General features: G+C 44.2%; 1 protein-coding gene across 2 annotated transcripts; it reads right to left on the reverse strand.

Annotated features, from left to right (window-relative positions):
* Positions 1–60: 60 nt before the first annotated feature.
* LOC117972992 (alkaline ceramidase 3-like) lies at positions 61–21,338 on the reverse strand. 2 transcript variants are annotated; one of them, XM_059027903.1, is made up of 11 exons: positions 21,166–21,338; positions 17,875–17,985; positions 15,343–15,395; positions 10,381–10,433; positions 10,184–10,265; positions 9,401–9,436; positions 4,831–4,889; positions 4,520–4,621; positions 2,559–2,663; positions 1,765–1,810; positions 61–1,207 (listed from the first exon to the last, which is right to left on the reverse strand). In XM_059027903.1, the coding sequence occupies exons 1-11, from the start codon at positions 21,266–21,268 to the stop codon at positions 1,154–1,156; spliced, it is 804 nt and encodes a 267-aa protein (XP_058883886.1). In that variant the 5' UTR covers positions 21,269–21,338; the 3' UTR covers positions 61–1,153. The 2 variants fall into 2 exon arrangements, with proteins under 2 accessions (XP_058883886.1, XP_058883887.1); XM_059027904.1 differs by lacking the exon at positions 15,343–15,395 and having other exon boundaries at positions 21,166–21,316.
* Between the last annotated feature and the right edge of the window lie 1,369 nt (positions 21,339–22,707).

Here is a 22,707-nt window from a genome sequence, read left to right on the forward strand (position 1 = left end):
GAAAGAAAGAAAATTTGATAAGACAAAAAAACAACAAAAAAATAAAAACAACAACTGCAATCGTTTTATAACCTTTATAGTGCCCCTCAAGTTATATCTACATAATACAAATACAACAGAATGTTAGTACATACTAAATTGGTCACATAATATACAGGCTACAAGAGTCTTACACACGTGTGACATCACATATAAAGAGGCTACACTGTTCCTGTTAATCTGGAATTGATTTCAGCACATCCACCTGGTGTTAATGCTCCAACATTGGAGAGAAAAAATAAAAAATAAAGGTGGTGTCAAGATGTGTACGACCTTCACGTCAGACAGCATTAATAAATCTCAGGGGATGCTGGTAACCTACAGCAACCAAGATTTTACTCCCTCTCCAACACTGTTGAGTAATGTAAACGGTTTCAAATACTTGTACTCATACTGCAGGTTCTTAGTCTTGCACTCATACTGCAGGTTCTTAGTCTTGCACTCATACTGCAGGTTCTTAGTCTTGCACTCATACTGCAGGTTCTTAGTCTTGCACTCATACTGCAGGTTCTTAGTCTTGCACTCATACTGCAGGTTCTTAGTCTTGTACTCATACTGCAGGTTCTTAGTCTTGCACTCATACTGCAGGTTCTTAGTCTTGTACTCATACTGCAGGTTCTTAGTCTTGCACTCATACTGCAGGTTCACACCACATCTTCCAGTTTAATGCTATTAATCTACAAGCTGCCAAGTTAGTCTTTGACCCTCATCATAATTGCATGTAATGGGCATCTCTTACATGTGTGTAGATTATACAAAATCACACAGAAAACAATGGTAACCCCCAATGATCTGCAAACACCACTGCAAAAAAATAAATAAGTTGTTTTGTGACCAGCACAAATTGATTGTTCCCCCTGTAAAAATTATATTTATTTCATAAAAAAAAAAACACCACACACCACCAAATGATCTGTCTACACGATTACACCTTCAGCCATATAATAAAAATGCACCTTCCCTTATTCCCTTACACATGGAAATGGAAGCGGCCCCGCTCCGAGATGGGATCCAGGTATCCATGCAGTTTGATCTCTGTGCAACATGAATGCTTCATGTCACAGGGCCAGGAGGGAGCTGCTGTCGAGAGGAGTCTCCACCACATTGCGCTTCCTCAGTGGTTCTTCAGAGGCTCCACACAGATCACTGGCCACATCCCACAGATGAACTGCTCAATAAAGCACATGCACAATGCTCTATGAGGAGCTGTATGAACTGCTCAATAAAGCACATGCACAATGCTCTATGAGGAGCTGTATGAACTGCGCTATAAAGCACATGCACAATGCTCTATGAGGAGCTGTATGAACTGCTCTATAAAGCACATAGACAATGCTCTTTGGGAGGAGCTGCAGTGTGTGGAAGCTACAGACACGGTGCCAATGTAATCCCCCCAGTCCAGTCTCAGAGCCTTGCTCCAACCAATCCCTTCATTCTTTTATTGACCCAGCAGAAGATCCATTCAATAATGAAGAGCCTGGTTGGAAGAGTCTTGAAATGCAACAGAAGAAACAAGGCTGCGTCTCCCTGTCTGAAAACCCAAATCAACAGCCAGGTCTGTTGCAATCCAGATCCTTCATTACTAAATTACATCAATTAAGCACTTGATCATTTAGTCATGCCTGTCAAGCTATATGTGTGATAGGGGTAGGGCTGACACAGTAATGAAGTGAACAGTCGCTATGTCTCGCTAGGATGTGTGAATTCTTAGCAAACGATACTTACCTTTACTTTCGGTCTGTGATTGAGGTAAAGCGATCTCGTATGCAGGCTGTGGAAATGCATTCAAAAGTTCATGAGACACTTCCATACTATGCAAGGAAGAGCAAGTTTTATGGTTGCAGTATTTACATCATGTCAGGACTTACCATTGCTACCACATACAAGCAGAATGTGATGCATTCGATAGATTTTTAATCTTTACTGGAGCTGAGGAAAAGTAATTGTACACCCAAGTAAAACTGAGCCAACAGTAATGCCACTGTCAACCTCTCAGTGTCTGGACAAACCTCCAGCTAACTCTGAGTGTGTCTTAAAGCTGTGCGTCTCTATCAGTGTTATTATCAGCGTGTCACAGCTGTGCTTCTCTATCAGTGTTATTACCAGCGTGTCACAGTTGTGCTTCTCTATCAGTGTTATCAGCGTGTCACAGCTGTGCTGCGCTTCAGTTTTGTTGTTGAAACAAAAGCAGCAGCAGTGAGGATAAGGGTGGATTCTATCGAGTGTGTCGTGCATTTAAGTGCAGCACCATGATGTCCAGAAAGCACCCGAAAGGGGCAGTGAAAATATTAAGGGAACTACATACCCCAGAGTGCAGAGTGCTCTGCAAAACGTTTACTGGACAGTGTTAATGTAAACAAAATCAGCATGGTATTTGTTTATCCATGTATTGGTCTTGGTTCTATGGATTACAAGCCATATGCAATACTGCTGAATGCAGGGAAGTAACAATACTGATGCATGGTGCTGTGCAGAGGTAAACAGCGTGGCAACGCTGAGGTAAGGTCCCATTGTATTACCTGAACAGGATGTGTAGGTAGGAGCCGAGGCCCGTCAGAATGTGCCACCAGGCATGAAACTGAGTGACAGCACCGAGAACAGGAGGCATCTTCTGCCTGGCATCCCTGGAAAGGAAGAAACTCTGTGTGAATTGAAAAACTACAGTATTAACAAGGGCACAATAGCCTGCAGTACTAACTGTGACCACAAGAGGGAGCCCAGCGCTCGATAAAGAAACTTTAATGAATTTGTATTTAAAAAAAAAAAAATAATAATAATTTTTTTTAAAACCCCACATGTAAGTGGACTATAATCACAAGCAACCTGTAATGTCTATAGGAGGCTATGACAAGTTTGGAGATTAAATCAAATTGAAAGCAGTTATTGTGTGCCACACACACACACACACGGACAGAAGTGAATAGGGCCTGCATTTTAAAAGGACCCTAAAAATACTAGTTAACAAAAACAAATTGGAAAAAAATGCGTTTCATACCACAAACTGACACACACATTTCACTGACCTTGACCAAAAGATTCCCAGAATACTGCGGTGTACCAAATGAGAAGCCAATGTATCCTCCCTCCCCTCAATGTATCGTGTATCCTCCCTACCCTCAATGTATTGTGTATCCTCCCTCCCTCCCTCCCCTCAATGTATCGTGTATCCTCCCTCCCTCCCCTCAATGTATCGTGTATCCTCCCTCCTTCCCCTCAATGTATCGTGTATCCTCTCCTTCCCCTCAATGTATCGTGTATCCTCCCTCCCTCCCCTCAATGTATCGTGTATCCTCTCCTTCCCCTCAATGTATCGTGTATCCTCCCTCCCTCCCCTCAATGTATCGTGTATCCTCCCTCCCTCCCCTCAATGTATCGTGTATCCTCCCTCTTACCTCAGTGTATCGTGTATCCTCCCTCCCTCCCCTCAATGTATCGTGTATCCTCCCTCCCTCCCCTCAATGTATCATGTATCCTCCCTCCCCTCAATGTATCGTGTATCCTCCCTTCCTCCCCTCAATGTATCGTGTATCCTCCCTCCCTCCCCTCAATGTATCGTGTATCCTCTCCTTCCCCTCAATGTATCGTGTATCCTCCCTCCTTCCCCTCAATGTATCGTGTATCCTCCCTCCCTCCCCTCAATGTATCGTGTATCCTCCCTTCCTCCCCTCAATGTATCGTGTATCCTCCCTCCCTCCCCTCAATGTATCGTGTATCCTCCCTTCCTCCCCTCAATGTATCGTGTATCCTCCCTCCCTCCCCTCAATGTATCGTGTATCCTCCCTCTTACCTCAGTGTATCGTGTATCCTCCCTCCCTCCCCTCAATGTATCGTGTATCCTCCCTCCCTCCCCTCAATGTATCGTGTATCCTCCCTCCCCTCAATGTATCGTGTATCCTCCCTCCTTCCCCTCAATGTATTGTGTATCCTCCCTCCCTCCCCTCAATGTATCATGTATCCTCTCCTTCCCCTCAATGTATCGTGTATCCTCTCCTTCCCCTCAATGTATCGTGTATCCTCCCTCCCTCCCCTCAATGTATCGTGTATCCTCCCTTCCTCCCCTCAATGTATCGTGTATCCTCTCCTTCCCCTCAATGTATCGTGTATCCTCCCTTCCTCCCCTCAATGTATTGTGTATCCTCCCTTCCTCCCCTCAATGTATCGTGTATCCTCCCTCCCTCCCCTCAATGTATCGTGTATCCTCCCTCCCCTCAATGTATCGTGTATCCTCCCTCCCCTCAATGTATCGTGTATCCTCCCTCCCTCCCCTCAATGTATCGTGTATCCTCCCTCCCTCCCCTCAATGTATCGTGTATCCTCCCTCCCCTCAATGTATCGTGTATCCTCCCTTCCTCCCCTCAATGTATCGTGTATCCTCCCTCCCTCCCTTCAATGTATCGTGTATCCTCCCTCCCTCCCCTCAATGTATCGTGTATCCTCCCTCCCTCCCTCCTCTCAATGTATCGTGTATCCTCCCTCTTACCTCAGTGTATCACAGAAAATGTTGTCTCCATTCCACAGTAAGAATCCCATCAGAAATACACTGAGTGATGTATATGCAAGGGATCTTAGCCATGGGTACACACTAAATAAAAAGGGATACAATTCACATGAAATCATGCAATCAAAATCTGCATGCCGGTCCTAGGTTTACATTTCAATAATAATAATAATAATAATAATAATATGAAAACAATCTCCAAAGTCTCTATTCCTTTTGAATAGTTTCATGTGGTTTAAATGTTGTGTAGTTCACATTATACAAGATGGACAGGGTTAGGGCATGAGACTTACCATGTCACTATAAATACAGATCTCAAAACTAAAACTGCAACCAGTATTCCATACATAACCTGAAATAAAATGAAAATGAATTGAGAAAGTCTGATTATTGAAATCGGCATTTATAACACGAACAAAGGCTTTATCCAAAATGTTTGTCCATTTGAACAAACTTAGAAGGACATGCAAATGAAAGCCATGCTCACGCACACACACACGAATTGAGGACAGACTACATGCCTTCATAGTGAAGGGATGCTCGTTCCCTGCTTTTTTCTGTAGCCCTGCACTCGAACAAGCCTCATGAGCCTGGCATCAACACAGGAACACAAACTGGATCCGGCACATCTGAAGACACCCTCAGCAGGGGGGGCACGCGCACACACACACACACACACACACAAACACAGGTTTGTTTTGTCAACTAGTCAAGTTCTATCCGACTCCTCTAAAACACAAAAAAAGAGACACACCCAGCTGTGGGCCGAGTCCTTTCCCAAGAGTTCAGAAACTGGGCGGCGGTTTCTTTAAACGAGCTTCACAGTAAATATTTCTCTACCCTGCCAACAGTCTCTGTTTCTGTCAGCCTTCTTGTGGCTGTCTGGCTGGTAATAACTCATAAAGGAGTTGCTAGCATGGAGTGTGTTGCTGTGTAATTGCAAAGGGTTTGGTGCAGCACACATCCCTCAGTTCTAGAGTGGGTTTCCCAAAGGGACAGGTCAGGGTGCATCACGCAGTCAAGCGATTGTAATCATCAGCACCACAGATCCGGGCTAAGAGCCCTGCGCTCCACTCATTCACAGGAAAAACCAAGCCCATTTCACAGAGCGCTTTGTAAGGGTCGTCTTCTTCACAATAGAACAGTCTGATCCCGGCTCAGAGCCCAGCACTCCACTCACAGGAAAAACCAAACCCATTTCACGGAGCGCTTTGTAAGGGTCGTCTTCTTCACAATAGAACAGTCTGATCCCGGCTCAGAGCCCAGCACTCCACTCACGGGAAAAACCAAACCCATTTCACGGAGCACTTTGTAAGGGTCGTCTTCTTCACAATAGAACAGTCTGATCCCGGCTCAGAGCCCAGCACTCCACTCACAGTAAAATGGGTTTGGTTTTTCCTGTGAGTGGAGTGCTGGGCTCTGAGCCGGGATCAGACTGTTCTATTGTGAAGAAGACAACCCTTACAAAGCGCTCCGTGAAATGGGTTTGGTTTTTCCCGAGCGCTTTAAGGGTTGTCTTCTTCATAATAGAACAGTCTGCACGCAATCGTCAATACTAACAAAGTCTTTATTGTGCAAACAGCAGAGGAACAAATAGTTTTGAATCTGAAACGAAGGCCGTCTCCCCAGGTCTCATTTGGGGTTAATTTAAGCTGCAGCCGGTCTCAGCAGATGTGTTTGTCTGAGCACAAAGTCACTGCAACACACACAATTATAATACATATAGATGTATGTATGTATGCCAGCTTCACAACCACATTTCAAGCCTACGTGCAGAAAGTCACGTAACAGTTACAACCAAAACCATAAAAAAAAGTTCTATCTCAGCTCTCAAAAAGAAACCCATTTGAATTGCTTCACTCTTTACTAACTGAGAGTCATATAATTCGACCAGCCCTCCACCTCCTTTTACACACAACCCACTTTCATGACCTGTGATGCATTCCAGGGCATGTGCTGAATGCATGCCAATTAGAACTGGCTGTATGCAAGCCTTGTCTGAGAGTTTAATAAACTTCATTCAAAGCTTACAACTTTTAACCCTTACTATTCTCATAGAAAACCTTTACTCGTATCTATGCTCATTCCATGCGTACGGTACCAGTGGGTTCTGCTAGAGAAGTTCATTTCAATACAAAGGAAAGTTTGTATTATTTTCATTTGCACATGGCTCTGAAATGAAGCACTCAGAGAGGACAGGAGAAATCCTCTTCATTCTGCTAAACCAGGCATGTGTATGTAGATTATTTTATGTAAAACATACATTCTGAGGCAACAGTAGAAATCAAGCAGTATCCATACACTGCGGTATTACCAAGTAATAAATTAGATGTCACTTTATATAACTCCTTTTGCTCCAACTAACAGAACAGGAGAACACAGCTGTTTGAAACACACTAAATGTGTCTCATTGTGTTTAGTTTCTTGCTGGAATCTGTGCCAGAGAAGTCTGGTGACCTCACAGCCCTCTCGGCAGCCTGGTGACCTCGCAGCCCTCCTGGCAGCCTGGTGACCTCACAGCCCTCTCGGCAGCCTGGTGACCTCACAGCCCTCTCGGCAGTCTGGTGACCTCACAGCCCTCTCGGCAGTCTGGTGACCTCACAGCCCTCTCGGCAGTCTGGTGACCTCACAGCCCTCTCGGCAGTCTGGTGACCTCACAGCCCTCTCGGCAGTCTGGTGACCTCACAGCCCTCCCGGCAGCCTGGTGACCTCACAGACCTCCCGGCAGCCTGGTGACCTCACAGACCTCCCGGCAGCCTGGTGACCTCACAGCCCTCCCGGCAGCCTGGTGACCTCACAGACCTCTCGGCAGCCTGGTGACCTCACAGCCCTCTCGGCAGCCTGGCGACCTCACTGACCTCCTGGCAGCCTGGTGACCTCACAGACCTCTCGGCTACATAGAGACTCCTCAGAGTTAACCTGAGCAAGGCGATTGCTTCCTACGGCAAGTAAATACTGCGTCACAGACAAGAGGTCCTCCACGAAGCCTCCTGATAGAAAGCAGATGTGAGCAGAGGGCTTCACAAGGGCATTCTGACCCAGGGGAAGGGAAACGGTTCTCCTAGAAAGTGTACATACAATCTAGCCTGCCGCTCCTAAATGAGACACTGGCATTTGCAGATCACATCTCAATAGTTCACAGCTGTTAAAGCTGGAGCCTGTTCTACCCAGCTGGAGTGGATTAACACAAGGGGAAGCTGCAGAGGCTCCCTACCCTCCAGGCACTGGGAAAGAAAGGAGAATAAAGAATTTCAAATTTTAACACACACAGAGACACACCACGCAGAGACACACACACCAAACACACAGAGACACATGCACAGAGACACACCGCGCACACAGAGACACAAGCACTGCCAAGTTCAAACAGACAGGAATACAAGCAGTACCCAAGGGAACAATAAAACCTTTTACTGATAAAATGTACGGTACAAACACAGCAAGGGCTGGTGAACTGTAAGACGTGTTGCACTATTGTGCTAGAACAGACTGACAATGTTGAAGGATGGCACAGCAGAGTTGGTTTGACTTGCCGATCCCTGCTTCTCTTTATGGCTGTACAGAACACTGGCACAGCTGGACTGCTTCAATACTTCACCCTTGCCTTCTTTAAGGATTTACTAAACATTACATTTTTTGGCTAGTTGGAGGTGATGATGCAATACAAACTACAAAACAAAACCACACTGTGCTTTTGTATGGTTAACAGACACTGTGAATGTGCACTTAGAAAGCCACACACATCTTTTAATGTTTTACTGTGTTGCAAAACGTTTGCAATAAGTTATATCACAGACATATTTGTGTTCAACAAAGACTTCATTGTTTGACAGCGAATCTGAGGTTTTGGCAAAACTGTTTTTGGCAGTGTTTTGTAACCCCTATAACCCTGATCCTACCATCAGTGCCAACTGATAGATTTGGCATTAAGTATTTTCAGAGATGCAGGTACACTAAACATTCTGAAAAATAAAGCACTTCAAAAAACAATCTCTGGTATTTGTTTTGTTGTGCTGATGTGACAATTGGAAAATAATAACCTCTAGAATCACTTAACTAAAGAGTACCGGCTTTCCCTGGCACCAAGTATAAAACCATTGGGAGCACATTGGTTTAGTTATTGGTATTGTGAAACTCCTAACGACCACACCACAGAGTAACACTACAGAGGAGTGCTGCTACACTCGTCTGCATGGTTTCAATACTGCATGTCAAAATGAAAGAGCCGGTAAATAGAAACAATACTGCCAGCATATTCATCAACAGCTGAAATGTGTTTTTCTTCCTTTCCATTAGTTTTGGAAAAGGCGTGCACCTCGCTAATGAGCAGAAAACAGTGATACGATGAAGAAGTACTGCTCACTGTCAAAGACCCCTCAAAAGAAGAGGGGGTTCTAGGTATCCTCGGGTACCCCATTGGATATATTCTGTGGTTGGGACGGGAGGCACCCTGTTTCAAGGTCTCCTGCAAGTTTACTGGTATAAACACCTTCTGCTTCTGAACCAAAAGAACACCAACCTGCTTTCTATTGTTAATGGCCCTGGTTTGTAACCTTTTGCAAAGATGAACACCAAACAGAATCCCTCACACTGTAACCACAGACACAAGCCGTTTCCTCCAGAGTTATGATTAAAAGTAAAAACAAACTAACACAGTGAAGTTGCAACACTAACAGTTTGTCGCTCTTGTTCACCATGCTGGCGTTTCCCACCAGGGGCGATGTATTGACTCCTCACTAAAGGCAATACAAATTATTACTTTTAATGCAACAGTATTAGTATCTGCCATTTGCTGTTGAATTCATAAACTAATAAGTTGTAAAAGTTACATACAATACAACTAGCAACTTGAAAAATACTTACCTGGTGGAATATTGGCTCCTTCCACTGTAAATAAACCTGCAATACATAAATAAATAACATAAATGATAATAACTATTGAATGAATGCAATACTACCAGGCACACGGAGGCACAGTACAGGGGCTCCTTAAACTGCCTCGGAACCCTGCTAGTGTGTGGAGCTCGAGGTGGGACACGGTGCAGTCTGCTCTACCGCACTCAGACTAGCTCAATATCTCGGGGTGGGACATACTGCAGTCTGCTCTACTGCACTCAGACTAGCTCAATATCTTGGTATTACTGATTAGAGAACGGTCTGCTCTTTAAATACATGCACGTGGTTTTAATGAGCAAGCCGTCTACATGACCAATAGTCCCCCCTAAAAAAGGGATCCGGTTTCTAGGAAAGAATGTGCCATTTACTCCATGTACAGTACATACAAATATCACAGCAAGGAGAGGCCAGTCGTTAGGAATACAAGCAGTCTGCTCTACTGCACTCAGACTAGCTCAATATCTCAGGGTGGGACACGGTGCAGTCTGCTCTACTGCACTCAGACTAGCTCAATATCTCGGGGTGGGACACGGTGCAGTCTGCTCTACTGCACTCAGACTAGCTAAGTATCTCGGGGTGAGACACACTGCAGTCTGCTCTACTGCACTCAGACTAGCTCAATATCTTGGTATTACTGATTAGAGAACGGTCTGCTCTTTAAATACATGCACGTGGTTTTAAGGGCCAGTCGTTAGGAATACAAGCAAGCTGGATTCCCACCTCAGTAACACCATTTCAAAAAGCACTTACTGTAGTCACCGAAACACTGAAGGCTAGCAATATAAAAATCAGAAAATAATTCAGCCCGGCTTTCTGCTTGGAACACTCATACCTGCAGAACAATGGGAAAATGTATTCATCATTTTGTACATGTAGTCACCTGGATTAAAAACGACAGAAAATGCTTAAATCATTAGAGCTCAACACACTCTACTGTAAATACTTACAGGCAGTACACAAACACACAGCAGCTGTAGATCATTGGCAATTCATCTAGCAACTAGAAAAAGAAGAAACAAAAGACAAGGAGTGTTTGGACAACATTATTCCAATACTGCGCGGGGAGGGGCGGGGAGGGGCCGGGAGAGCCGCCCCGCATTACAGCAGACACATTCCTCTCAAGTACAACATAAACCCTGGACCCCATTAAATAAGAAAACATGTTCTGTAGGAGAAGTTGCTTTTTTCAACTTCAAGTTAAACTAATGCATTACATATGAAATACGAAGCTGAAAACATTTTTACTTTTGAATATATTTCAAAAAGCACAGATTATTTGTAGCTCCTAAATCAACAGGATTAAATAAAATGGCTAAATAAGATTGTTTTCTATTACAAAAATAAAAAAAATTGAAGCATTAAAATAACTGTGGTTCATTTGTGAATCAAATGGCATTCTATAATTCAGGTCATCATAACAATATACTATTTCAAAGCAAAGTTGATGGGAGTAACCAATGGAAATGGCAGATGCAGGACATCACAGGGGGAAATTAGTGAGATCCGATTCCATGAGATTCTTAAGGTTTGCTTTGAAGATTCCAGTCAAGCCTGCTGAAGCAATTTTACATCAAACTCATACTGCTGTGATGAGACACACTGTACAGCTGCTCAGTGTTCACACTGTATTTCAACTCAACCTTTGCTTGAAATAACAATCACGTGGAATTTTAATCTATTTATTTTTGTAGTAATGCTAAAAGAATAAAAATATTTCTTCAAAAGACTTGTCAAAACTTTTTGCAAATGTTTTACAGTATTACTACAAACATGCACCAAGCCTACAAAGAAATCCACAAAGGCAAATGCTAAGCCTTAGATAGACAACATTTTATTTGATTTAATGAGTCATGCGTCAGCCAATGCGAATAACTCCACGGTATAATGTGATTTATAAATAAGCATGAATGCAACGTGTTTACAGTCCTCAGAAAAAACAACAAGCTCACAAACCCTTAATGAGAACCCCTGGAACGTCACGACCGTACTGTTCATTAACATTCACTGGAACACCGAAGCAGACCGGGGCTAAAACTCTCAACACCCACACTCTGCAGCCTGCTCTCTGTGGAGGCTTGAACACAGATCAACACCCACACTCTGCTCTCTGTGGAGGCTTGAACACAGATCAACACCCACACTCTGCTCTCTGTGGAGGCTTGAACACAAAACACCCACAGCCTGCTCTCTGTGGAGGCTTGAACACCAATCAATACCCACAGCCTGCTCTCTGAGGAGGCTTGAACACAGATCAACACCCACAGCCTGCTCTCTGTGGAGGCTTGAACACAGATCAACACCCACACTCTGCTCTCTGTGGAGGCTTGAACACAGATCAACACCCACACTCTGCTCTCTGTGGAGGCTTGAACACAAAACACCCACAGCCTGCTCTCTGTGGAGGCTTGAACACCAATCAATACCCACAGCCTGCTCTCTGAGGAGGCTTGAACACAGATAAACACCCACACTCTGCTCTCTGAGGAGGCTTGAACACAGATCAACACCCACACTCTGCTCTCTGTGGAGGCTTGAACACAAATCAACACCCACACTCTGCTCTCTGAGGAGGCTTGAACACAAAACACCCACACTCTGCTCTCTGAGGAGGCTTGAACACAGATCAACACCCACACTCTGCTCTCTGTGGAGGCTTGAACACAGATCAACACCCACACTCTGCTCTCTGTGGAGGCTTGAACACAGATCAACACCCACACTCTGCTCTCTGTGGAGGCTTGAACACAAAACACCCACACTCTGCTCTCTGAGGAGGCTTGAACACAAAACACCCACAGCCTGCTCTCTGTGGAGGCTTGAACACAAAACACCCACAGCCTGCTCTCTGTGGAGGCTTGAACACAGATCAACACCCACACTCTGCTCTCTGAGGAGGCTTGAACACAGATCAACACCCACACTCTGCTCTCTGTGGAGGCTTGAACACAGATCAACACCCACACTCTGCTCTCTGTGGAGGCTTGAACACAAATCAACACCCACACTCTGCTCTCTGTGGAGGCTTGAACACAAAACACCCACACTCTGCTCTCTGAGGAGGCTTGAACACAAAACACCCACAGCCTGCTCTCTGTGGAGGCTTGAACACAGATCAACACCCACACTCTGCTCTCTGTGGAGGCTTGAACACAGATCAACACCCACACTCTGCTCTCTGTGGAGGCTTGAACACAGATCAACACCCACACTCTGCTCTCTGTGGAGGCTTGAACACAAAACACCCACACTCTGCTCTCTGTGGAGGCTTGAACACAGATCAACACCCACAGCCTGCTCTCTGTGGAGGCTTGAACACAGATCAACACCCACAGCCTGCTTTCTGAGGAGGCTTGAACACAAAACACCCACAGCCTGCTCTCTGTGGAGGCTTGAACACAGATCAACACCCACAGCCTGCTCTCTGTGGAGGCTTGAACACAGATCAACACCCACAGCCTGCTCTCTGTGGAGGCTTGAACAGAAAACACCCACAGCCTGCTCTCTGTGGAGGCTTGAACACAGATCAACACCCACACTCTGCTCTCTGAGGAGGCTTGAACACAAAACACCCACAGCCTGCTCTCTGTGGAGGCTTGAACACCAATCAATACCCACACTCTGCTCTCTGAGGAGGCTTGAACACAAATCAACACCCACACTCTGCTCTCTGAGGAGGCTTGAACACAAAACACCCACAGCCTGCTCTCTGTGGAGGCTTGAACACCAATCAATACCCACACTCTGCTCTCTGAGGAGGCTTGAACACAAATCAACACCCACACTCTGCTCTCTGAGGAGGCTTGAACACAAAACACCCACAGCCTGCTCTCTGAGGAGGCTTGAACACAGATCAACACCCACACTCTGCTCTCTGTGGAGGCTTGAACACAAATCAACACCCACACTCTGCTCTCTGAGGAGGCTTGAACACAAAACACCCACAGCCTGCTCTCTGAGGAGGCTTGAACACAGATCAACACCCACACTCTGCTCTCTGTGGAGGCTTGAACACAGATCAACACCCACACTCTGCTCTCTGTGGAGGCTTGAACACAGATCAACACCCACAGCCTGCTCTCTGTGGAGGCTTGAACAGAAATCAACACCCACAGCCTGCTCTCTGTGGAGGCTTGAACACAAATCAACACCCACACTCTGCTCTCTGAGGAGGCTTGAACACCAATCAATACCCACAGCCTGCTCTCTGTGGAGGCTTGAACAGCAATAACTGTCTACGGTGGGTTTTACCAAAATGATTTCCAAGAATAATGTTTGACATGAGCAGGTTATTAGCCATCCGGTTCCAGTTCCTTTATACAAGTAACAACCTGCTTTCGGGTCACATAAAACCAAATCTGGAAGATTTGTTTAAAATATTTACAGGTTTGTACAACATTGATGAACTATTTGATTACAAAATGATGACCGTGGTTAGAATGTTCATCGTGTCGTATGTTCTTATGTAATGAGAATTCTAAAAGGGATAAGCAGGATGCACACACCCTTGAAAGCACAAAACAGCCACATCATAATGTGGGTAAAAAAAACTCCAAGAGTCCTCGTACTCATAGTCATGTATTTGACCAACACAGCCAGCAAGACTCCTCCCAAGACAAGACTGCAAGCCAGGACGTGGCTTGTTACAGTTACAGATGAGAATCAATACAAAACTTGGCTGCCAAGAAGCAAGCACGTAGATACATTTCAAACTCAAATTCAGGTGATGCAGTTCTGGAAGATCATGAAAAAGTAGCATGCCACATGAGCCGCAACATCGAACTGTGTAACACTGAACTGTGTAACACTGCATGAACAAACAGTATAACCCTAACCCTAACCCTAACCCTAACCCTAACCCACACAGGTACCCCTCAATTCTGATGCTCTCCACACGATACCTTGTGCTACAGAATGTCTCTGCCATGTTCATCACAATAGGAGAAATGGTTTTCTAGATACACGTACAAATCTAAGTGTGCCATAAGCTCATTAGTACTGTATGTGGAAGAAGGATGCAGATACTGACTGCGTTTGTGAAGTGAGAAAGAACAAGTGAAAAAGCACCTAAAGGGCAACGTGGACAAAGCACAGGTTACTGTCAGAGTTACACAGGAGGCTGTGTGGTCCAGTGGTTAAAGGGGCTTGTAACCAGGAGGTCCCCAGTTCAAATCCCACCTCAGCCACTGACTCATTGTGTGACCCTGAGCAAGTCACTTAACCTCCTTGTGCTCCGTCTTTCGGGTGACACGTAATTGTAAGTGACTTTGCAGCTGATGCATAGTTCACACCCTAGTCTCTGTAAGTCGCCTTGGATAAAGGCGTCTGCTAAATAAATAAATAAATAATAATAATTTATAAGAGTACAAAAGCAGAGGAATGCAAATGAAGAGACAAATGTAAGAGTGAGCGAGTTACACAAACCAGGAAGAAATGAGTGTGAAAAAAATATGCAAGTTTATTTAAAGAACTGAGACTGGGAAGACAAGTGGGACTACAGTTTTGCAGCAACGTGTATGTGTGTGTGCGTGCATGCATGCCATACACATAGCATAGCAGTCAAGTAATCTTAAAACTACGTTTCCCTCTGCATCATGAAACCAGACTAACATGAGATTTCAAAGCTCAGCAGCCCGCATTTACACTGGGGGCCACTGGGAGCGCTGCACTGGCCTCTGCTTTCCCGCAGGGTTCAGGATCAGCAGGGGCCGGGGCTAGAAAATCAGCTTGCACCATTAAACCACTCGACAGGGTGCGAAGAATGCAATGCTAGGTCTGTACAGGCAAATACACATGATAAAAATGAGCATATTTCACCATCAGACTGAAGACCTAAAGCTGTCCCTTGGACATGGCAGAATTGCAGTGGATTAACAAGCAGACGGACAGGCTCACTGTGGAGAGCCCCTTACCTGCATCTCATACTGCAGGGTCATGTGAAAGCACCAGGACCCGATGCCAACCGCTGAAAAAAAAAAAAAAAAAAAAAAAAAGAAATTGTCTGTTACCTGTCACTGGACATACAATTAGATACATTACACAAAGGCTTGCCAAAACACAAGCCATGCAAAACAACTGTAGCCTTTAAAAGCATTAGCTCCTTTGCAGCACCCAACTTAATTTGTGCTTCATGGTTTCTTTTTTTTTTTTTTTATTAAATTTAGTGACCAATTATTATTTTATTTATTTCCCCCCCCCCTCAATTTGAAGTGTCCAATTAAGTTTTTTCTCCCCACACAGCACTGCTTCTTATCCACTCTGAAGAGGTGTCTGGCCAGTAGGGTTCGCTGTTGCACGATGAGGAGAATGAGTCCCCATCCCCCACCCCGAGAGCATCAGAGCCGATGACACGCCCCCCTCGGGGTCCCCAGCAAAGTTTGTCCTCTTTGCACAGCCTGGACGTGAACCGGGCTGTCCAAGCTGTGCGACTCATCCTGCGCTCCCCGCTGAAGCTTCATTGTTTATGAGACATTAGCAGTAGTTAAAGAGGCAGCGGGTTTGCAAACACAGATCAGCGTCCCTTAAAGGGGATGCCTAAATACAAGTGTAACACAGGTTGGCTGGCGTCAGATTCCTCTGCAGTATTTCTGATTCTCTCAGTAATATTGGCCTCCCTGTTGGCCTTGCTGTGTTGACTGTAGTGTACACTGAATGAGAGCAATCTTCACTAAAGCAGTTTAAAATCACACTGCTGGCCGCGTGCGAGACAGGGATCACTGACACCTGGTAGTGCTGCGGACTGGTCTAGTTACATCATGACCGCTGCACAAACAAGCGCTCAGAGACTGAAAAAGGGAAGTGAAAACAGGAACAATGTGAACACACATCTCCACAGTGTGAGTGTATAACACAGCTTCCGATCTCCCATTGACAGATCAGCACAGTCATTTACAGCAGAGCACAGCTCTCGCTTTTCACAAAGTTAAGAATAATATCAAATAAAAAGTAGTTTTTAAAAAGACACAAACCAATAGCAGCTTATCTTTTTATGCTCACTTTTTAAATAACATTTCTGATATACTGATACATGAATTCAGACATTTTCCAAACAGTCATGTTTTAAATATGACTGTGCACAGCTACTGTACCCCTCCAGTAACACTTAAGATGGGTGTGTACAAATCCTAATGCTTCATCCCTCCAGCCAGGACACACCCTGCACTTGGCAAAGCTCCTCGATATGACCAGAGTGCATCTTGGGGTTCTGTTTCACACAGGTGGTGCTGCCAGGATCTTAATCTTAGTCATATATTCCAGCACTTGGTTTGTATGTTTTTAATTAAATTTCCTTACTGACAGAAAACCGTTTCAAGCAATTGCGCAATGCATATCTACTGTAACATCTACAGGACTTTATTGCACAATAAAAAAAAAAATCAATTTCCATTCTCATTTATGACATGAGTTGTACAGTTTCCAATTAAATGAAGTCTGAAGAAACAGTGCCTGGTTTGGAGTGCAGGGCACTTGAGATAAACCAAATTAAATAAACAGACTGACAGACTGGCCTTTACAAACAAACCTGCATTGAACAGCGTCTCCTGTCATGGGAACACTAGCAGAAAACCAACACTGGAGACACAAGACCATCACAAGAGGGTCCTGGTGGACACAGTCCAGCCTGAATCCCTGAAACCAACACTGGACAAGACACAGTCCAGCCTGAATCCCTGAAACCAACACTGGACCAGCCTGAGTGACGTCAGAGCAAGAATCCTACAACATGGAAGCAGGAGCAGGGGTGTGCCGGTGAAGACAGAATGAAAGCATGACAGTGCAGCCATAGTGCAAATCGGGGGCCCCAACTCGCTGGAACCAGAATCACAATACAACTGTATGAAGACTGAGTTCAGAAGCTGCTGCTGCTTTAGTAGTGTTGCTTTAAGGGTTATCCAGAGAGGTCTGTGTGTGCAGTACTGTATGTTCGAATTACATGCTGTTATTAAGAATACTCTTTGGCAAGATGGTTAGAATTAGCATTCTGAATGCTGCAGGTGTCAGGGAAGTCTCAGAGAATCCACAGTAAGCAATGCCTTATGAAACGTTCAGGTGTAAATAAGAGCTGAGAGAACTTTTAATTATCCGTGTAATTAACTGACGCATGTAATAAACCAAGGCTTACCTAGAAACTGTAAGCATGCTTGAGCTTCGGGTTCCAATACACACGTATCTAAACTTTGAATCTGCTGCACTGTAGGAAGGACGAGTAAAATATTGTTTTGTTCAAGTGAAGAGGTAGTGATATTGGTGTGCTTTAAAACAAAGGTGAGGATCAAGCAGTTAGCTGGAAGAGGTGTGCTTCACAGTTCACATAGTTCACATAGTTCACATGACTGCACATCAAGTTTGCAAGGTCAGTTCATACTGTACCGGAACTAAGAGCAGCTTCTGTGAGAGTTCATAAACTGTACAGTAGTGCAAGGAGAGGAGAGAGAGGTTCTTACCTGCCAGTCCCACATACGCAAAGACGTAGCGGGTTTCAAGGCCGTCTCGGAGAGTCTGGATGGCACCATAGATTGGAGGTAGAATCAGAATCAGGTTACTCACAGTATTCCCTGGAGAACAAACAGCAGCATGCGTTAGTTCAAGCCAATAGCAAAACAAGCTGGTTATTCATTAAACTAACAAGACCAGAATTGTAACGCTGTGTTACTGTAGTTATGAGATCTACTGTAGAGATTCCATATTGAGTCACTGGGGTCTTTATAAAGTGTTTAGGTCTGTAAAAGACGTCGCATGAACTGAATAAGATCAAGTCTACTTCAGCAGTTTAGTTTCACTGTGGATGCATTTGCATTGAATTAATAGAAGTACTCAGTGCAGAAAACAATACTGTAAATTATTTTTAATTTATACTGCAAGTACCTGAATTGCCTGGATTTGTAATGCATTACCCCCACGTTGTATTATTTGTTAGTAGAAAGTGCCAGAGTTATTAAAGTAGTTCTGTTTATGGTCTAAACACTGATGTTTTTTCACTGTATATTACATATAAAAGTTTACCACAGTACTTCAGGATTTAACAGTTTATCCTGGGTTGCCTTGGGTTTTTTATATGCTTTACCAAAGCTCGCTTTTCTTTACAATACCTGCCTATTCTTTGTTACACTTTGCAATACTTTTACTATGGGAAACTTTGATAAGGGTTGTATAGCTCACATGTAACACCCCTAAAGACAATGTAAAGCATAATGAGGTCTGCAATACAGCAGCTTTGCACGTTTTAGTGCTTCAGCGTTGAGATTAGCAAAGCAGCACTCCTTTCCTGAATAACACCCTGAAGTTAGAACTTGGTCATAAACTAATCTATTGTATTTGACGCGGTTCTGTAGAAACTCCCCTGAACTGAATCGATTGTATTTGACGCGGTTCTGTAGAAACTCCCCTGAACTGAATCGATTGTATTTGACGCTGTTCTGTAGAAACTCCCCTGAACTGAATCGACTGTATTTGACGCTGTTCTGTAGAAACTCCCCTGAACTGAATCGATTGTATTTGACGCTGTTCTGTAGAAACTCTCCTGAACTGAATCGATTGTATTTGACGCTGTTCTGTAGAAACTCCCCTGAACTGAATCGATTGTATTTGACGCTGTTCTGTAGAAACTCCCCTGAACTGAATCGATTGTATTTGACGCTGTTCTGTAGAAACTCCCCTGAACTGAATCGATTGTATTTGACGCTGTTCTGTAGAAACTCCCCTGAACTGAATCGATTGTATTTGACGCTGTTCTGTAGAAACTCCCCTGAACTGAATCGATTGTATTTGACGCGGTTCTGTAGAAACTCCCCTGAACTGAATCGATTGCATTTGACGCTGTTCTGTAGAAACTCCCCTGAACTGAATCGATTGTATTTGACGTTGTTCTGTAGAAACTCCCCTGAACTGAATCGATTGTATTTGACGCTGTTCTGTAGAAACTCCCCTGAACTGAATCGATTGTATTTGACGCGGTTCTGTAGAAACTCCCCTGAACTGAATCGATTGTATTTGACGCTGTTCTGTAGAAACTCCCCTGAACTGAATCGATTGTATTTGACGCTGTTCTGTAGAAACTCCCCTGAACGGAGCTCATGAGCAGCAGGCCCTCTTGTGTGGTGAGGAAAAGGAACCCTTTCAACCCCCTCAGAAATAAAGCGGTTATTAGGGTTACATCATTCTCTTTAAATAGGAAACAGAAGAAATCAAATAACGAGCCTTAAAAAGCCCTTATAAAACACTGGAACATTTCAACCAAATACTACAGCATACAGGCTGCTGGTCAAACAACAAAACACTTGCACAGCAGCCTCTATTGTACATTTGCTGGTGCTGAAAAATACAGACTGTCGATTGAAACAAACTGCAGCTGATTCATGAAAAATACAGACTGCCGATTGAAACAAAAACTGCAGAGTAGGCAACTTCTTTCTGATTCAGACATTTCATTTGTAGTGAAGCCTTGCCTCGATCCTTTGTGGTCAAAAGAAGACAGACTCCTCCATTGATTAATACCTAGTAGAGGGTAATAAGGGGCTGTATATTTTAATTACACTGCACACATGCACACACACTATCAGTGACTTGCTGTGCTGAAATGACCCCGCCATTGCTTTAAGCAGTAACTTGTTTTTATCAGCTTCCACGCTTCAGTGCAGTTTCCAGTGAACTGGATTAAATGAATCTGCATGTCATGAGACATGTCATTGTTTTCATTATGGTTTACCAATACACTGTAAAATCCTTCTCTGGAACAAACATGCCCAGAAGGGAAAAGTCAAATCTAACTCCTCTCCATCTTCAGGCTGGTTTAATCTGATAGTGCAGTCCAATCAAACAGAAATACAAATGCAGTTTTTAGATAAATATTTAAACCTAGCACAGTCTAACCCCACACGTGTGCCTGTTTTTAATCATCAGCACCCACCACACATTCATGTAAAAAATGTCTTTTCTTTTTCTTGCAAAACGGTTTGCTGAATACCCTCGAGCCAGTGATGACTGTAGAGGCGTGCACACGGTTCTGCTCGTGACGTAACACACAGGTCACGGCTACGTTTTGGAAATTTAGATTTTTAAATGAAAGACAACGGACTGAACCTCACTCACCACTTGCAAACTTTACAAATCATGCTGATATAATGCAACACCCACATCAAATTGCGCTACTACTGCACTTCAAAAACAAACTACAAAAAAAAACGCTACTACCCCTTTAACTGGAGTTGAGCGAGGAAGTCAGAAGTGCTGTGACACCTGTGCAAGTCCTGCATGTAACCTTTCTTTAGCCTGATCCAAAACAAGCAGCCATTTCACAACATGCACCAAACGCTACAGTGTGTTACATGGTTTCCCATTGTGTATATGAACAGAACTCATGTATATTAATGCCAACAAGGGTGCAGGACGGAGCACTCCGATTACAACGAGCTCCTGAACAAGAACGCGGACATTGTTTTTGGGCGCAAGACATCTGCATGCACTGCACCTGGTCTCCGCTTCGCAGCGATATCATTTTAATTACAAGACAGCTGTATTAAAAACAATAACGTAATCCAATTCCAGGCTATAGGTGAACGCCACATGCACGTTGCAACCAGCCAGTCATTAACGTTTAAAAAGTTAATAATCGGTGGAGTGCTGCCGTTTGTTTCTGAACAGGCAGGCCTCGGTCAGTGAAAATCCGTGATATTTATTGCTGTTATCCCCGTGAACGCAATGGCTTTGTGGGGGTTCGCTTTCCCCCGTTTACTCACAGAATTCTGCGATGTAGAAGGAGACGCTGTAGTTCTCCTCACACCAGTCCAGGGTGGAGGTAGGCCGGCCCCAGTAACCGGGCCTGTCTGCTGCAGGAGCCATGATGGAAGAAAACAGAAAAGAGAGACAGGCAGCAGGAGCCGGGGGAGGGTGTGGCAGTCACCATGGAAACGGAGTGTTATTGCTAATGAAGCACGGCAACTGGCTCGACCTGTGAGTGCGCAGGTGAGAATGCACAGCGATTAACACTTTGTTTAATAGGGTTACGATGTTTCTGAACTTGAATCATTTGCATATGTAGATATTTCTGCAATATTTGTTGTGCTAAAGTGCCTAATAAGTAAGACAGTTACCAGAGCCGTAAAACCTTTTAAATCTACTAACAATGGAGTCAAGTTTCAATATAAACCGGCAAGCTTTGTTCAAAGTAAAGTTTTTATATCGCTTAAGAAGTTAAAACATGTATTCTGGTAGGTTACGCTGTATCAGGTATACACAGCACTCGAACAAACCTTTATTGTGGCTTTTTGCTTCCTTCAGGGATATTTATTTATTTCCCAATAATAATAATAATAATAATAATAATAATAATAATAATAATAATAATACTAAAATCACAAAAGAGTAAATGGAATCCCAGATGGCTGCGGCTCGGTAATGACACAGTGGGACAACAGCTGTGTGACATGATGAGCGAGCAGACAGGTCCAATACCCCCCTGCTTCTGCGCCTCGGTCTAATCATTCCTCCAAATGATGAGCGAGCAGACAGGTCCAAAATCCCCCTGCTTCTGCACCTCGGTCTAATCATTCCTCCAAATGATGAGAGAACAGACAGGTCCAAAATCCCCCTGCTTCTGCACCTCGGTCTGATCATTCCTCCAAATGATGAGAGAACAGACAAGTCCAAAATCCCCCTGCTTCTGCACCTCGGCCTAATCATTCCTCCAAATGATGAGAGAACAGACAGGTCCAAAATCCCCCTGCTTCTGCACCTCGGTCTAATCATTCCTCCAAATGGAAATACGCAAACAGCACAGGTCGAGATTCCTTTTAGCGACCAAAAAAGGGGAGACCTTTATGTGCTGATTACGTCTATCTGTCTATCACACTACACTGTGAACATGATAACTGCATTGAGTTTGCACCTGTCTATCACACTACACTGTGAACATGATAACTGCATTGAGTTTGCACCTGTCTATCACACTACACTGTGATCATGATAACTGCATTGAGTTTGCACCTGTCTATCACACTACACTGTGATCATGATAACTGCATTGAGTTTGCACCTGTCTATCACACTACACTGTGAACATGATAACTGCATTGAGTTTGCACCTGTCTATCACACTACACTGTGATCATGATAACTGCATTGAGTTTGCACCTGTCTATCACACTACACTGTGATCATGATAACTGCATTGAGTTTGCACCTGTCTATCACACTACACTGTGATCATGATAACTGCATTGAGTTTGCACCTGTCTATCACACTACACTGTGATCATGATAACTGCATTGAGTTTGCACCT

This window comes from Acipenser ruthenus, chromosome 8 (genome assembly GCF_902713425.1).
Source record: "Acipenser ruthenus chromosome 8, fAciRut3.2 maternal haplotype, whole genome shotgun sequence".
NCBI classification, from domain to species: Eukaryota; Metazoa; Chordata; class Actinopteri; order Acipenseriformes; family Acipenseridae; genus Acipenser; species Acipenser ruthenus.

Bases quoted from the DNA above. Each gene is read 5' to 3' on its own strand.
- LOC117972992 (XM_059027903.1), bottom strand. From the start codon at position 21,268: ATGGCTCCTGCAGCAGACAGGCCCGGTTACTGGGGCCGGCCTACCTCC. The intron at 15,396-17,874 runs GTAAGAACCTCT...TTTTTTTTTCAG, and splicing joins TGCGTATGTGGGACTGGCAG to CGGTTGGCATCGGGTCCTGG. The intron at 1,208-1,764 runs GTAAGTATCGTT...TTTATTGAGCAG, and splicing joins ATCACAGACCGAAAGTAAAG to TTCATCTGTGGGATGTGGCC.